Source organism: Haematobia irritans, chromosome 5 (genome assembly GCF_050003625.1).
Source record: "Haematobia irritans isolate KBUSLIRL chromosome 5, ASM5000362v1, whole genome shotgun sequence".
NCBI classification, from domain to species: domain Eukaryota; kingdom Metazoa; phylum Arthropoda; class Insecta; order Diptera; family Muscidae; genus Haematobia; species Haematobia irritans.
Window position 1 is genome coordinate 135,784,615 of NC_134401.1, and position 18,315 is coordinate 135,802,929.

At 31.2% G+C, this 18,315-nt stretch overlaps 2 protein-coding genes across 3 annotated transcripts in view; one reads left to right on the plus strand and one right to left on the minus strand.

Moving 5' to 3' along the window:
• LOC142241485 (uncharacterized) overlaps positions 1-18,315 on the plus strand; it is a 153,486-nt gene that overhangs the window by 95,485 nt on the left and 39,686 nt on the right. The gene's annotated exons all lie outside the window — the stretch shown is intronic.
• Positions 1-18,315, minus strand: part of LOC142241480 (G-protein coupled receptor dmsr-1) — a 286,137-nt gene that overhangs the window by 12,409 nt on the left and 255,413 nt on the right. For both annotated transcript variants that reach the window (XM_075313257.1, XM_075313258.1), the window contains exons 5-6: positions 3,584-3,755; positions 3,307-3,433 (exon numbers count right to left, since the gene is read on the minus strand). In XM_075313257.1, the coding sequence (XP_075169372.1) occupies positions 3,307-3,433; positions 3,584-3,755 (299 nt within the window). The remainder of the gene's footprint in view (positions 1-3,306; positions 3,434-3,583; positions 3,756-18,315) is intronic.

Below are 18,315 nucleotides of genomic sequence, written 5' to 3' on the forward strand. Positions count from 1 at the left end.
AGCTTAACCAACAGAGGACAAAATTTGTTTGTCAAATTTATTTGGGCAAAGGCCGGCTATAATAAACCTTTTTTCGCAAGGTTCAAATGTGGTTCACTTTGGGTTTTGTGAACTGCCTGAATTTATTCTGATAACTGGTTGATAGTTTTGCTCCAAGGAGAGGATGCTGATGAGGAATGTGGTAATTCCGAAACGTGCGTCCACCCAACCATCTTGCAGTCTATAGGGCTTTGCCTAAATAAATTTGACAAACATTATTTTCCTCTGTTGGTTAAGCTACACTTCTAGTTTAGTCAATGCATGGTTTTAAGCTGAAATCAAAACAAACCAAATGATCAAAAACAAAAGAATTTATTTCTATAGAAAATTTTGTCAAAAGATTTATTTCTATAGAAAATTTTGTCAAAATTTTGTTTCTATAGAAAATGTTGTCAAAATTTTATTTCTAAAGAAAATTTTGTCAAAATTTTATTTCTATAGAAAATTTTGTCAAAATTTTACTTCTATAGAAAATTTTGTCAAAATTTTTTTTCTAATGTTATTTCTATAGAAAATTTGTCAAAATTTTATTTCTATAGAAAATTTTTTCAACATTTTATTTCTATAGAAATTTTTGTCAAAATTTTATTTCGTTTCGTTTTGTCTTGTTATTGTTGGTTTATTCTTTAATCATTTTGTTGTTTTTTATTTCAGCTTAAAACCATGCATTGACTAAACTACAAGTGTAGCTTAACCAACAGAGGAAAAGAATGTTTGTCAAATTTATTTGGGCAAAGGCCGGCTATCATAAACCTTTTTTCGCAAGGTTCAATTGTGGTTCACTTTGGGTTTAGTGAACTGCCTGAATTTATTCTGATAACTGGTTGATAGTTTTGCTCCAAGGAGAGGGTGCTGATGAGGAATGTGGTAATTCCAAACGTGCGTCCACCCAACCATCTTGCAGTTTATAGGGCTTTGCCTAAATAAATTTGACAAACATTATTTTCCTCTGTTGGTTAAGCTACACTTGTAATTTAGTCAATGCGTGGTTTTAAGCTGAAATCAAAAACAACCATATGATCAAAAACAAAAGAATTTATTTCTATAAAAATTTTATCAAAATTTTATTTCTATAGAAAATTTTGTCAAAATTTTATTTTTATAGAAAATTTTCTAAAAATTGTGTTTCTATAGAAAATTTTCTCAAAATTTTATTTCTACAGAAATTTTTTTTTTAAATTTTATTTCTATAGAAAATTTTGTCAAAATTTTATTTCTCTAGAAAATTTTGTCAAAAGTTTTATTTCTATAGGAAATTTTGTCAAAATTTCATTGTTATAGAAAATTTTGTCAAAATTTTATTTCTATAGAAAATTTTCTCAAAATTTTATTTCTATAGAAAATTTTGTCAAAATTTTATTTCTATAGAAAAATTTATCAAAATTTTATTTCTCTAGAAAATGTTGTCAAAAGGTTTATTTCAATAGAAAATTTTGTCCAAATTTAATTTCTATAGAAAATTTTGTCAAAATTTTATTTCTATACAAAAATTTATTTCTATAGAAATTTTTTCAAAATTATATCTCTAGAAAATTTTGTCAAAATTTTCTATAGAAAATTTGGTAAAATTTTATTTCTCTAGAAAATTTTGTCAAAAGTTTTATTTCTGTAGAAAATGTTGTCAAAAGTTTTATTTGTATAGAAAATTTTGTCAAAATTTTATTTCTATAGAAAATTTTGTCAAAATTTTATTTCTATAGAATTTTGTTGTTGTTTGGCATACAAGCAAGTACGTTATTTTGGCTTTATTAATTAAAATATTTAGCATATTGATATAGCAGATTTATTTTTTTGGTGTATCTGTTAATTTTAGTTGAACGACAATTTCGAAACACCAATTGTTTTTAAATTTAAACAATGCTAAAATTTTGTTAAGAATTTGGTTTAAACATCACGAAGAAAAAAAGTATGGGAGACAACAATGATTAAAAAAAAATGAAGTGGCCATTAAAGACTAACAAAAAATATACTCAATCACCAAAGAGAGCTAAATACATAAATTATTTTTTAACACTAATTTAAAGGAATTAAAACGTTATTAAATATTATTATTTTTATAACCTACACCACCGCTGTGTTTGCAACACCCAAAAGGACTCGAGATAGACATATAGTGTCTTCGGCAATAATGCTCAAGGTCGCTCCCAGTATTGATCTAGCAATGTCCGTCTGTGTTTAAACACATTTTTGTAATCAAATTCTAGGTCGCAGTTTTAGTGTGATGGATTTTAAATTTTCCACTAGAAGTACAATTAGTTAAGAGTTACAGTTCGTACAAAATAAATATATATAGAATTCGTTTTATTGAATGAACAACCATCCAAGCGGTTAAATTAGATTTAGGCTTGTGTAAATATCGCCCAATTTGGCCAAATATTACCCCAAAACTTACCCACAAAAAACTTGTTTTCTGATTTAATCACGAAATTAATTGATCCAATTAGTTTTTTAATTGAAATGTCTTCAATCACGAAAATGATAGTATCAATACAGTTTTAATTGGAAATTAAAAGAATGCTTGATTAAAAAATTAATTGATTTTATTAGCAATTTTCAATTAATTTATTAATTGATTCAATTAAAAATTTAATTGATGTCGATTGCAAAACTTTTCAATTCAATTGATTAAAAAATTGATTGTTTGAAATAAATTTCATAATTCCAATGAATATGGAAATTCCGAAATTCCATAAATATGACTTTAGATTTAAATATTTCTCTTTTTTTTGAAAATGTAAATCTATAGAATGGTGTAGGGTATAATATAGTCGGGTCCGTCCGACTTTCCTTACTTGTTTTATTTTCCCTAATGTAATGTTAGCTTGTAAATATGCCATAAATAAAACGTGTACATACTGCAAAATTTAATTGATATACATCGACATAAATAAAATAAAGTTTAAACACATAGAGAAAAACTAGGTTTATATTGGGAATATATGGAAAATGCAAAATAATGGGTTTTGATATTTTGTTATTTATTTTAATAAACTTAATTTTAAATTAATATATATTTTTTTACTCTAACTAAAAGCATGCTTACAAAATAATTGTTTCAATAAATGAAAAAATTATTTTTCAATTAAATCCTTTAGTATTTTTAATTCACGTTGGTGTTTGAGTCGTGATAAAGACAAAAAAAATTTCTGGGCATGCAAATTCTTGTGGTCATATCCAAACATATGTACATATGTCATATAATACTATAAACATAATGATAGCACATGTAAAACGTTCCATTTTTTGATAATTTTTCAGTTTACTTACCTTATGGCCACGTAACGCCATAATGCCAATGTTACAGTCAATCCAATGGATATTGTGTGCAAAACTTGGGTAAAATGCATATGAAATAGAATGTACACAGCCCATGCATAACTAAAATCCTTGTCTCCTGCAAAAAGAAAAGAAAAAATAATAAACACAAAAAAATATATTTCCAATTTTCTGCCTCATAATCCACATGACGTAGTAATGACAACCGTTGATCGATCTTACACCAAGTGGTCGGTTCTTTTGCTCTGGGTTTTTGTTTTTAACTTACCTGGTTTCATGTAAATATATTGTGATGAAGCAAAAGGTATATATTCAATCATTATGAACATATCAGCTACGGCCAACCATTTGAGTATCTTATTAATTGGAGCTTTAGCCATATCCTTTTTGGTCAGTACCATAATATTCAAGAGATTGGCGATTGTTCCGAAAAGACATATCTAAAAAAAAACATGAAAAATTATATATATAAATTTGATATTATGAGTTAAATTAAATTTTAAACCAATTCCTATACTAACAAAAAAATTTACTTAGAACCATCGATGATTTTAGTTTGGCAAGGGAAAAGTCATATGTTTGTGCAAATTTATGAACATTTATGAAATAAAACCTTTTTTTGGTAGGCTCAAGTGTGGTTCACTTTGGATTTAGTGAATTATCCCAATTTATTCTGATAATTGGTTGATAGTTTCGTTGGAAGTAGAGGATGCAGATGGGAAATGTGGGATTTCCGAAACGATCGAAAAATTTTATTTCTATAGAAAATTTTTGCAAAATTTTATTTCTATTTTATTTCCATAGAAAATTCTCAGACAATTTAAGTCTATAGAAAATTTTCTGAAAATTTTGTATCTATAGAAAATTTTCTGCAAATATAATTCCTATAGGAGATGTCGTTAAAAATTTAATATCGATAATTTTGTCAACATTTTATTTCTATAGAAAATTTTTTAAACATTTTAATTTCTATAGAAAATTTTCGGATAATTTTATTTCTTTAGAAAAATTTCAGAAAATGTTAATTATACAGAAATTGTTCTCAATATTTTATTCCTATCAAAAATTTTATTTCTATAGAAAATTGTCGGAAAATTTTCTTTCTTCAGAAATATTTCGGAAAATTTTATTTACACAGAAAATGTTCTCAAAATTTTATTTCAGTAGAAAATTTTCGGAAAATGTTATTTCTATAGAAAATTTTCGGAAAATTTTATTTCTATAGAAAAAGAAAGTTTTATTCCTTTGGAAAATTTTAATTTCTATAGAAAATTTTATTTTTACAGAACATTTTCGAGAAATTTTATTTCTATAGAAATATTTCGGAAACATTTTATTCCTATGGAAAATTTTCGGAAATTTAGAAATTTTTAAAAAAAAATTTCTATAGGAAATTTTAGGAAAATTGTGTTTCTGTGAAAAATGTCCGGAAAATTTTATTTCTATGGACAATTTGGTAAAATTTTATTGCTATAGGAAATTTTTGAAAAATTTTATTCTTATAGAAAATTTTCGGAATATTACATTTCTATAGAAAATGTTCGAAAAATTGTATTTCTATAGAAAATTTTCGAAAACTTTTATTTCTATAGAAAATGTTATTTCTATTGAAAATTTTGGGAATTTTTTTTCTATAGAAAATTTTTGAAAAATTTTATTCTTATAGAAATTTTTCGGAATATTGCATTTATATAGAAAAATGTTCGGAAAATTGTATTTCTATAGAAAATTTTCGAAAAATTTTATTTCTATAGAAAATGTTATTTCTATTGAAAATTTTGGGCATTTTTGTTTTCTATAGAAAATTTTGTAAAATTTTTATTTCTATAGAAAATTTCGTCAAAATTTTATTTCGATAGAAAATTTTAATTTCTATAGAAAATTGTCGGAAAATTTTATTTCTTTACAAAATTTCGGAAAATTTTATTTATACAGAAAATGTTCTCAAAATTTTATTCCTATGGAAAATTTTATTTCTATAGAAATATTTCAGAAAATTTTAATTATGCAGAAATTGTTCTCAAAATTTTATTCCTATGGAAAATTTTCGGAAAATTGTATTTGTATAGAAAATTTTCGGAAAATTGTATTTCTATAAGAAATTTTAGGAAAATTGTGTTTCTATGGAAAATGTCCGGAAAATTGTATTTCTATGGACAATTTGGCAAAATGTTATTGCTATAGGAATTTTTTGAAAAATTTTATTTTTATAGAAAATTTTCGGAATATTGCATTTCCATAGAAAATGTTCGGAAAATTGTATTTCTATAGAAAATTTTCGGAAAATTTTATTTCTATAGAATAGGTTATTTCTGTTGAAAATTTTTTTTCTATAGAAATTTTTGTCAAAATTTTATTTCTATAGAAAATTTTCGGAAAATTTTATTTCTTTAGAAATTTTTCGGTAAATTTTATTTCTATGGAAAAATTTCGGAAAATTTTATTTCTATAGAAAATTTTCGGAAAATTTTATTTCCATAGAAAATTGTCGGAAAATTTTATTTCTATAGAAAATTTTCGGAAAATTTTATTTCTATAGAAAATTTTCGGAAATTTTTAATTTCTATAGAAAATTGTCGGAAAATTTTATTTCTTTAGAATAATTTCGAAAAATTTGTTTACACAGAAAATGTTCTCAAAATTTTATTCCTATGGAAAATTTTATTTCTATAGAAATATTTCAGAATATTTTAATTATACAGAAATTGTTCTCAAAATTTTATTCCTATGGAAATTTTTCGGAAAATTTTATTTCTATAGAAAATTTTCGGAAATTTAGAAATTTTTTAAAAAAATTTTCATAGGAAATTTTAGGAAAATTGTGTTTCTGTGGAAAATGTCCGGAAAATTGTATTTCTATGGACAATTTGGTAAAATTTTATTGCTATAGGAAATTTTTGAAAAATTTTATTCTTATAGAAAATTTTCGGAATATTACATTTCCATAGAAAATGTTCGGAAAATTGTATTTCTATAGAAAATTTTCGAAAACTTTTATTTCTATAGAAAATGTTATTTCTATTGAAAATTTTGGGAATTTTTTTTCCATAGAAAATTTTTGAAAAATTTTATTCTTATAGAAATTTTTCGGAATATTGCATTTATATAGAAAAATGTTCGGAAAATTGTATTTCTATAGAAAATTTTCGAAAAATTTTATTTCTATAGAAAATGTTATTTCTATTGAAAATTTTGGGCATTTTTGTTTTCTATAGAAAATTTTGTAAAATTTTTATTTCTATAGAAAATTTCGTCAAAATTTTATTTCTATAGAAAATTTTAATTTCTATAGAAAATTGTCGGAAAATTTTATTTCTTTACAAAATTTCGGAAAATTTTATTTATACAGAAAATGTTCTCAAAATTTTATTCCTATGGAAAATTTTATTTCTATAGAAATATTTCAGAAAATTTTAATTATACAGAAATTGTTCTCAAAATTTTATTCCTATGGAAAATTTTCGGAAAATTGTATTTGTATAGAAAATTTTCGGAAAATTGTATTTCTATAAGAAATTTTAGGAAAATTGTGTTTCTATGGAAAATGTCCGGAAAATTGTATTTCTATGGACAATTTGGCAAAATGTTATTGCTATAGGAATTTTTTGAAAAATTTTATTTTTATAGAAAATTTTCGGAATATTGCATTTCCATAGAAAATGTTCGGAAAATTGTATTTCTATAGAAAATTTTCGGAAAATTTTATTTCTATAGAACATTTTCGGAAAATTTTATTTCTATAGAAAATTTTCGGTAAATTTTATTTCTATAGAAAATTTTCGGAAAATATTATTTCTATAGAATATTTTCGGAAAATTTTATTTCTATAGAAAATTTTATTTCCATAGAAAATTTTCGGAAAACTTTATTTCTATAGAAAATTTTCGGAAAATTTTATTTCTATAGAAAATTTTCGGAAAATTTTATTTCAGTAGAAAATTTTCGGTAAATTTTATTTCTATATAAAATTTTCCGAAAATGTAATTTCTATAGAAAAATTTCGGAAAATTTTATTTCTATAGAAAATTTTTGGAAAATTTTATTTCTATAGAAAATTATCGGAAAATCTAGTTAGTTAGTTCTTTCGAATATTTTCGGAACATTTTATTTCTTTAGAAAAATTTCGGAAAATTTTATTTTTACAGAAAATTTTCGGAAAATTTTATTTCTATAGAACAATTTAATTCTTTAGAAAATTCTCTGAAAATTTTATTGCTTGGGAAAATTTTAATTTCTATAGAAAATTTTCGGTAAATTTTAATTTCTATAGAAAATTTTTTGAATATTTTATTTATATAGAAAAAATTTGAATTTTTTCTGAAAATTTTATTTCGATAGAAAATTTTCTGAAAATTTTATTACTATAAGAGATTTTGTCCAAATTTTAATTTCTATAGAAAATTTTCGGAAAATTTTATTTCTATAGAAATTTTATTTACAGATTTTCTGTGTAAATACGGTGCATCGATTATTATTCATTATGGAATGCTGTCATACATGGAATAAATCATCTCAATATAATTTGTCTTTCCACTTCAATCATTTGATGGATAAAGCAGCATTTTAATGAGTTTCAATTCTATGATACACATGTGTACAGTTTTATACGTGTGGGGGCCTTCGATCAAAAGTATGTGGATTTTACATAATATGTGGGTTTTTATATTTAAACTACAGTATTTCCAAAGCAAAATGTTTGTTTTTGATTTAAATGTCGTAACCAATTGTATCTCTTTTTCTTTCATTCTGAATCTTCCTGGATTTAATGTATCGCCATACCCTTGTCCTTGTTTGTCAATAAAATGAAAACATGATTAATGTTCCGGTATCCATGAAGATTTTGACGTTTACCGGAAATTTTACTGCCTTTCCGTCTCAATGTTTAACGATATGTTTCTGTTTTTTTTTTTTTTTTGATGGTTTCTCTTCCTACAAAAAAAGAAAAATAACATCGCACGCAGATGCTACGTGCAAGAAAAAAAAAATAAGAAAAACACGTTTATTTTTCCCCTCTAACATTAGAGGGAATTGAATAAAAATATTTGTATACGTAAGGATATGTGTGTAAACGATAGCACTGGTATACATGTACTTCATTAAATTTCAGGGATAAATTTATTAATAATACCACTATATGGCAAAATCTTTAGTATTTGCAAATAGCTGGTTATTCATGGTTATTCAGATTTTTTTATGTAGGTATTAATTTGAAATGAGAAATACAGGGAAGCTGACACAAAGTGTCAATAGATCATATTTTTAGAGCGAGATTTTGTTGATGGGCGTAACCAGAAAACCGGCTAGGGGTGGCGAGGTTTATAATAAAAAAGAAAACGAATAAGTTTTATACTTACAGTATAATATTTATAAAAAAGGCTACTTCAATACTTTGGTATATTACACTGTGTTTTTAAGTTTAGCTTCTCTTGTCAGAAGCATACCCCGAGATAGAAATTAAAAAAAAGAATGTACCATTTTTTTCTATACTATTTAATATTGAATCTAAACTGAACAAATATTGTTGTGAGGCTAAAAATTTTTTGTCTAAAATACGAATGGGAATTTTGCTTAGCAAAGACGACACATTAGGGGACACAATCAGCCCAAGCCATGTCACAGGACGGTCCTCGTGGCTCTTGAACTATCGAAGGCATTCGATACGGGCAACCATGTCAGACTTCGAGAACATGATAGGAACCAATCGTTGGGTTACTAATTATCTGTGCGGGCGCCAGTCGTATGTGGAATTTGGGGATAGGAAATCAAGACCCCATAGATTGAAACAGGGAGTTCCCGACACTGTTTAACATCTACCTATCCTCTATTCCACGCCCACCAGACGTCGTCGAGATTGTATCATATGCAGACGATTGTACAATCATGCACCCAGAAAAAAGGGCTCTAATGCCAACTGAACTTTATTTTAGTTCGCGAAGATTACTTGATTTTAGTTAAATTTTGCACAATTTTAGTAAATGTTCCTTATTTGAATAATTTTTGCTAACTTTAATGACGTGAACTAAAAATAAGAAAAAAGTTATATACAAATATAGTGCACAATTTTACTAAAAAATAAAATAGTTCATATTTTCCTAAAATGGCAGAAGTTTGCTTAAATTGAGTTCATAAGTCTCTCAAATGAGTAAATTTTAGTAAAAGTGTACCTGTCTCGAACTTCGTACAGCGCTAAAGACATTTTAACAATTTTTAAATCCAATTTTTTCTTTCAATATATCAAATTTTCTTCAACAACTGAAAAAATTAATTATTTTTAAAAAATTTTCTTCAATTTGACCAAAAATATTAACTTGTTTGTAACATGTTGCAATTAGAAAACTATTTTAGTTAAAATTTTCTAAAATAAACCTACATTTTCTTCCGCGATGGGTTCACTTTTTTTGGGTGTGGCATCTGGGCCCAATTTTGGTGACATCTGCGATCGATTAAACGTCTACCTCGCTAATCTTACCAGTTATTTCACTGCAAGAAACTTGAGGATATCCCCCCACCAAATCTTTAGCCACACTATTTACTACATGGACGGCAGAAGTACGCAGGCAGTTGAATGTTACGTGTCGATGGCGAAATAATTCCGACCACAAATTACCCCAAGATTATTGGGGTCACATTCGATAGCCTTTTCAGATCGTCTGCCCATGCCATTGCAATTTGTTATAAGCTCCGTGGTAGAAACGAGGTCCTCAAGTCACTTCCCAGCAAAAAAAATGTAAGTGCTTCTAAAGGCACAACATTAAAAGCACTTCCAAAAATGTCCTCCCAAAGATGTTCTTTATTTTAACTACTCAGGAAGTTCTTTTAATTCAATTTTTTGTAACTCGCTTTTTTCATATTTTTGAAAGGAAATTTTTGAACTTTTTTTGTTTCAAATAGGTTAAAACCCGAGTAAGAATTAAAAAATGGTACAAATTATAAATTTTGTTTTTTTTTTCGAAAAAATGCTAAATCCATTCTACAAAAATTGCCAATTTTTGAAAATATTTGATGTCAAACGTTTCAGACAAGCGGTACAATTATAAAAATTATTTATCTGACAAATTATGTCAAATTTTTTTAATTTATATCCAAAAAAAACATATCACTTCTTTTTTGGCGGCGCTTTGTTTGCTGGGTTGCCGGCAGTACTTGGTGTGCGGACAAAAAAAAAACGTTGTTAACTACCTATAAGGCAATTGGCCGGTCAGTGGTAAACTATGGAGCTCCAGTGTGGACCTGCCAGAACGTTGCACTCAGAACTGCGACTGGTTGTCTCCGCAGCACTCCCCTAGATGCTGGTGCCATTTCTGAGGGTTTCAAAGCTTCTCTAAGTGGTTTCACTGCAATGTGGAACGCCGTTCGGACCCCGCTATAAAAAGGAGGACCCTTGTCAGAGAGAGAGAGAGAGAGAGAGAAGTTCACCAATGTGCTATCACAATGGACTGAATAGTCTAAGTGAGCCTGATACATCGGACTGCCACCTAACCTAACACCCCTAGATCACCTTTATGTGGAGACAAAGATCATCCCTGTGCGAAGACACAACTACATGTTTTCAAAGCAGTATCTCCTGGGTTGTTATCATCCAAACCACCATCTCATGGATATAGAACCACCACACAGGAACGTTGATATACATCAGGGTTGATATACATCAGGGCTGATATACACCATCTAGAGCTCGAGATCCAGCGCTACAAAAGACAGCCTCAAGATCAAGCAGCGTACCAGGCAGGTTTGAACAGGATTCAAGAGGATACTGTAGCTGAAGCGGTGAGAAGCTACAAGGTTAATCGTTTTCTCGGAGTCCGACCACCGCCCATAGCAATGGAGGAAAGGACCCCCCACGTCAGACTAGGACAGTTTTAGCCCAATTAAGATTAGGCAAGTGCAGACGCCTCAATTCCTACTTATCAGTAACTGATAGCAGCGTAGCTGACGTATGTCCAATTTGCAACCAAGGGCCACACGACACGCGTTATCTTTTCTCTTGCCCAGCTAAACCAACCCGACTTACCACCAGATCACTCTGGACACACCCCACCAGTCGCAGAGTTCCTCGATCTGGCTACAAGCTGAAGTACCATAGCGTATAACATGGATAAAATCACAATAAACTGTTACAACAACAACTCAGAAAATGTTTTTCCTGTTCCTCAAATGTGGATAAACTTTCCAAAGAAGTCGTTTTGTCCTTATAGTTAACCCATTCCCTGCCATTGTATTCGCTTGAGTACAGAAAATTGTCAACGTTTAATCTCGCAAAACTTTGTTTATAAATGAAATTAGGCAACGTTTATTTTTTTTTTAATGATTTTTGTTTTTATATTTTTTATATATTTTAACTGAAGTTAAGTGTAACAGGTTGGCTGATAAGTCCCCGGTCTAACAAAGAAAAACACATTTTTTGTCAAAATTCGTTTTTATTATTCAACATAGTTCCCTTCAAGAGCGATACAACGATTATAACGACCTTCCAATTTTTTGATACCATTTTGGTAGTACTCCTTCGGTTTTGCCTCAAAATAGGCCTCAGTTTCGGCGATCACCTCTTCATTGCAGCCAAATTTTTTCCCTGCGAGCATCCTTTTGGGGTCTGAGAACAAGAAAAAGTCGCTGGGGGCCAGATCTGGAGAATACGGTGGGTGGGGAAGCAATTCGAAGCCCAATTCATGAATTTTTGCCATCGTTCTCAATGACTTGTGGCACGGTGCGTTATCTTGGTGGAACAACACTTTTTTCTTCTTCATATAGGGCCGTTTTACCGCGATTTCGACCTTTGAACGCTCCGACAACGCCATATAATAGTCACTGTTGATGGTTTTTCCCTTCTCAAGATAATCGATAAAAATTATTCCATGCGCATCCCAAAAAAACAGAGGCCATTACTTTGCCAGCGGACTTTTGAGTCTTTCCACGCTTCGGAGACGGTTCACCGGTCGCTGTCCACTCAGCCGACTGTCGATTGGACTCAGGAGTGTAGTGATGGAGCCATGTTTCATCCATTGTCACATATCGACGGAAAAACTCGGGTGTATTACGAGTTAACAGCTGCAAACACCGCTCAGAATCATCAACACTTTGTTGTTTTTGGTCAAATGTGAGCTCGCGCGGCACCCATTTTGCACAGAGCTTCCGCAAATATTGATGAATGATATGACCAACACGTTCCTTTGATATCGTTAAGGCCTCTGCTATCTCGATCAACTTCATTTTACGGTCATTCAAAACCATTTTGTGGATTTGTTTGCTGTTTTCGTCGGTAACCACATCTTTCGGGCGTCCACTGCGTTCACCGTCCTCCGTGCTCATTGCTCATTGCACCACGCTTGAATTTTGCATACCAATCAATTATTGTTGATTTCTCTGGGGCAGAGTCCGGAAACTCATTATCAAGCCAAGTTTTTGCTTCCACCGTATTTTGTCCCTTCAGAAAACAGTATTTAATCAAATCACGAAATTCCTTTTTTTTCCATTTTTTTCACAATAACAAAAGTTGCTTCACAAAAGACGCACTATCTGACAAACTAATTGACTTACAGACGTCAAATTTTGACACGAATCATTTGAAGGTTGGTACTATATAAAAATAATATGCATTTAATACTAGCGACACCATCTATGTGTCAGACCGGGGACTTATCATTAGAGAAATTGTACTTGGAATAAGGTCAACATATAATTCTAATATCTTCTAATTCTGAAAGGTTATTAAAAATTAATGAAATCGTCTTTAAATTTTTTCACTTTTTGTATCTTGACAAAAGTTAGACGTTTTTTGTTTCTTTGAAACGTAGCCTAATTTTTACGTCGAGTCTGAACGAATAAATTCAAAATTGTTTCGTAGTATAAATAGAAATTTTCAAAGACATTGTGTCTTAAAGTTATTTTTACTATTTTATTTTTATTTATTTTAATTCTGCGTTTCTTTGGCTTGAAATTCATACCAAAATCACCTTATCTATCTTTTATCTTTATTCTATTTGTTTGGGATACATTCCGTTTATATTTGGTTCTAAACTTCATTTTAGTATTATACCTATTTTGTTCAGCGATTACATGGATCTTTTAACGATATAAATATACCACTGTGTATCAAATATTGTCTGGAGGCAAAACAAAAACTTATTATTATTTTACTGACTCGTTTTTTGTACTTTTCCTTTAATAAAAGGTTACCCGCAATTCCTGTCACCCCTCATAACCTGGAGATGGGCGCTCTTATTATTCTTAATAAATCATTATTTTTTTCCATCTATCATTTCGGCCATTAAGGATTTTGTTTGTCTTCCGTTTCCTATTTGCCGGAAGTTCTTTATTAAATGAAACTTTGTAAAGCTGAGATGTATCTACGTTTCGTTAATTCTCCCACACAGGGCGGCAGAATTATTTTTGCATGACATTACATATCTCTCCAGAGGGTTTGAAGAAAAGAATTTTAATGAAATGTTCAGTACATGGAAATTAACACCTATTTACTATTGTTTAAGAAAATTTCCATTTTCTCCTATCTAATCTTATTGGTGACAAATGAGGAGACCATTTCAAGTTATGGTCAGGATGAAATTCCATTTGTAGACTATTTATACCCTGCGCCACACTGTGGAACAGGGTATTATAAGTTAGTGCATATGTTTGTAACACCCAGAAAGAGACGAAATAGACACATGGTGTCTTTGGCAATAATGCTCAGGGTGGGTCCCTGAGTGGATATAACCGTGTCCGTCCGTCCGTTCGCCTGTGTGTGAACACATTTTTGTGATCAAAGTCTAGGTCGCAATTTAAGTCCAATCGCCTTCAACTTTGGCACATTTGGGTCAGAATAGAACCCTATTGATTTTGGAAGAAATCCGTTCAGATTTAGATATAGCTCCCATATATATCTTTCGCCCGATATGCACTAATATCGACCCAGCAGCCAGAGTTTTATACCGATTTGCTTGAAATTTTGTACAAACATAACACTTAGTCGTATAGTCAAGAGTGCAGAATTTAATTGAAATCGGTTCAGATTTAGATATAGCTCCCATATATATATTTCGCCCGATTTGGACTTATATGGCCCCAGAAGCCAGAATTTTACACCAATTTGTTTAAAATTTTGCACAAGAAGAACAATTAGTACTATAGTCAAGTGTGCCAAATTTTATTTAAATCGGTTCAGATTTCGATATAGCTCCCATATATATCTATCGCCCGATATGGACTAATACGGTCTAAGAAGCCAGAGTTTTACCCCAATTTGGTTGAAATTTTGCACTAGGAGTACAATTAGTAGTGTAGTCAAGTGTGCCAAATTTGCTTGAAATCGGTTCAGATTTAGATATATCTCCCATATATAGCTTTCGCCCGATTTACATTCATATGACCACAGAGGCCAATTTTCAAATCAGATTTAGTTGAAATTTTGAACAGGGAGTAGAATTAGCATTGTTGCTATGCGTGCCACATTTGGTTGATATCGGTTCAGATTTAGATATAGCTCCAATACATATGTTTTTACGATTTCGACAAAAATGGTCAAAATACCAACATTTTCCTTGTAAAATCGCCACTTCTTAGTCGAAAAGTTGTTAAAATGACTCTAATTTTCCTAAACTTATAATACATATATATCGAGCGATAAATCATAAATAAACTTTTGCGAAGTTTCATTAAAAATTGCTTCAGATTTAAAATTTTCCCATATTTATTTTACTAACATTGTGTTCCACCCTAGTGCATTAGCCGACTTAAATTTTGAGTCCATAGATTTTGTAGAAGTCTATCAAATTCTGTCCAGATCGAGTGATATTTAAATGTATCTATTTGGGACAAACCTTTATATATAGCCCTCAACACATTTCACGGATCGAAAATTTAGATCTACAAACTGGTGCAGGGTATAATTTAGTCGGCCCCGCCCGACTTTAGACTTTCCTTACTTGCTTTTTTTTTTTTTTTTTTAATTAAAGGGTGATACGGTCAAAATTTGGTCAATATAAACTTGACGTATTTCTTTCAATTTTGCATTTAAAAAACCTGAACACCCCTCATTTTGAAGGTGTGTGTGTGTAGAATGTTGCTCCTATTTTGATTTTGGAATTCACTCTTCAGTTGTCAAAATGCCGTCCAAGCAAGAAGATCAGCGTATCAAAATTTTGCTCGCGCATCGCGAAAATCCGAGCTACTCGCACACAAAGCTGGCAAAATCGCTAAAAGTTGTCAAATCAACCGTTACAAATGTAATTAAAGTGTTTGGGGAACGTTTGTCGACAGCCAGGAAGTCTGGATCGGGGGGAAATCGAAAACCGGAAGCCGCTGAGACGACAAAGAGAGTTGCCGGTAGTTTCAAGCGAAACCCTAACCTCTCTCTCCGAGATGCCGCAAATAAGCTGGGTATATCGTCTACAACCGTGCATCGAGCCAAAAAACGAGCCGGACTATCGACTTGCAAGAAGGTAGTGACTCCAAATCGCGATGATAAACAAAATACGACGGCCAAAGCGCGATCCCGGAGGCTGTATACGACGATGCTGGCGAAGTTTGACTGCGTGGTAATGGACGACGAAACCTACGTCAAAGCCGACTACAAGCAGCTTCCGGGACAGGAGTTTTATACGGCAAAAGGAAGGGGAATAGTAGCAGATATTTTCAAGCACATAAAACTGTCAAAGTTCGCAAAGAAATATCTGGTTTGGCAAGCCATCTGTACCTGAGGCTTGAAAAGCAGCATTTTCATAGCTTCCGGGACTGTCAACCAAGAAATTTACGTGAAAGAGTGTTTGAATAAACGTCTGCTGCCTTTCCTGAAGAAACACGGTTGTTCCGTACTGTTTTGGCCGGATTTGGCATCTTGCCATTACGGTAAAAAGGCCATGGAGTTGTACGCCGCCAACAACGTGTAGGTGGTTCCCAAGGACAAGAACCCTCCCAACATGCCAGAGCTCCGCCCAATTGAGAAATACTGGGCTATTGTCAAGCGGAACCTAAAGAAGACCAAAAAACTGCTAAGGACGAGCAGCAGTTCAGGCAAACTGGCTTTCTGTTGCGAAGAAGGTGGACAAGGTGGCTGTACAAAATCTAATGACAGGTGTCAAGCGTGAGGCCCGGCAATTCGGATTTGGAAAAGCGAAAGCCTAACTGAATATTTTTCCTGAATTTTATACTAATTGAACTTGAAAAAGAAATTTAATTTGATTTTTTAAATAAACGATTTCACCGATTTACACGCGTTTTTCCTTGACCGTATCACCCTTTAATCATTAACTGGGGTTGGGGCAGATTTATGCTATGGTTTTCTAGGAATATGGTACTTTAATACCATCGTATTCAAATGATTATGGTGAAGATGTAGGCGGTTAAGATCGAATGTGGACCATAATGGAAGATTTTTGAATAAAGGCGCCACACTGAAAGAAAAAAATTTTTTTTCTTATAAGAGATATAACCATGTCCGTCTGTCTGGCTGTCTGTTTTAATTATGATATAGAAGATGGGCCATCATATACGTAAAATACCTCTAGATTTCCAAATTCGTGCAAATTAGGTAAAAACTACGGATTCTATAAGTGCAAGAAGTAAAATCAGGAGATCGGTCTATATCGAGGCTATACCAAAACATGGACCGATACTCACCATTTTTGGCACACCTCTTTGTGGTCCTAAAATACCTCTCGATTTCCAATTTCAGGCAAATTGGATAAAAACTACGGTTTTTATAAGCCCAAGACTTCAAATCGGGAGGTCGGTTTATATGGGGACTATATCGAAACCTGGACTGTAACGTGATTACAACAGACAGACTTCTTAGAATTTCCCTCCGATCAAGAATACATATTCTATATAGTCGGAAATCGATATTTCGATGTGTTACAAACGGAATGACCCGTCACCATTCTATGGTGGTGGGTATAATAAGTTAGTTGTTTTTTCAGTGTACACTAAAAAAAAGTTTACTTGGATCCAAAGATATTGACCTTCCTTTAAGGATTTAGGTATTGATTTTGATATTGAGCAAATGAATCAGCTTCTTTAAATATAGACATTTTTTAGCGATCTATCTGGCTTTAAATCTAGGAACAATAAAATTAAAATTAGCATACAGAGATCATTTATCGATTTCCGGTACATTATTAAAGCTATCCACGTACAAAAAAAATGGCAGTTTGAATATCCAAATTATACTTCAAAGTAAAACATCTTTTCTTAATTAAAACAAAAAAAAAAAAAAACTTTAAACCAAAGATGCAAATTCTTCGTAATAAGTCATAGCCTATAATTGAAGAGTTTTTATTTAAGGAAAATTTAGTACTTAGTACAAAGACATAACAGGTTGGCTGATAAGTCCCCGGTCTAAGAAAGAAAAACATATTTTTTTTTTGTCAAAATTCGTTTTTATTATTCAACATAGTTCCCTTCAAGAGCGATACAACGATTATAACGACCTTCTCATTTTTTGATACCATTTTGGTAGTACTCCTTCGCTTTTGCCTCAAAATCGGCCTCAGTTTCGGCGATCACCTCTTCATTGCAGCCAAATTTTTCCCTGCGAGCATCCTTTTGAGGTCTGAGAACAAGAAAACGTCGCTGGGGGTCAGATCTGGAGAATACGGTGGGTGGGGAAGCAATTCGAAGCCCAATTCATGAATTTTCAACCAATTCAAAAATTTTTTTTATCTTCATATGGGGCCGTTTTGCCGCGATTTCGACCTTCAAACGCTCCAATAACGCCATATAATAGTGACTGTTGATGGTTTTTCCCTTCTCAAGATAATCGATAAAAATTATTCCATGCGCATCCCAAAAAACAGAGGCCATTACTTTGCCAGCGGACTTTTGAGTCTTTCCACGCTTCGGAGACGGTTCACCGTTCGCTGTCAACTCAGCCGACTGTCGATTGGACTCAGGAGTGTAGTGATGGAGCCATGTTTCATCCATTGTCACATATCGACGGAAAAACTCGGGTGTATTACGAGTTAACAGCTGCAAACACCGCTCAGAATCATCAACACGTTGTTGTTTTTG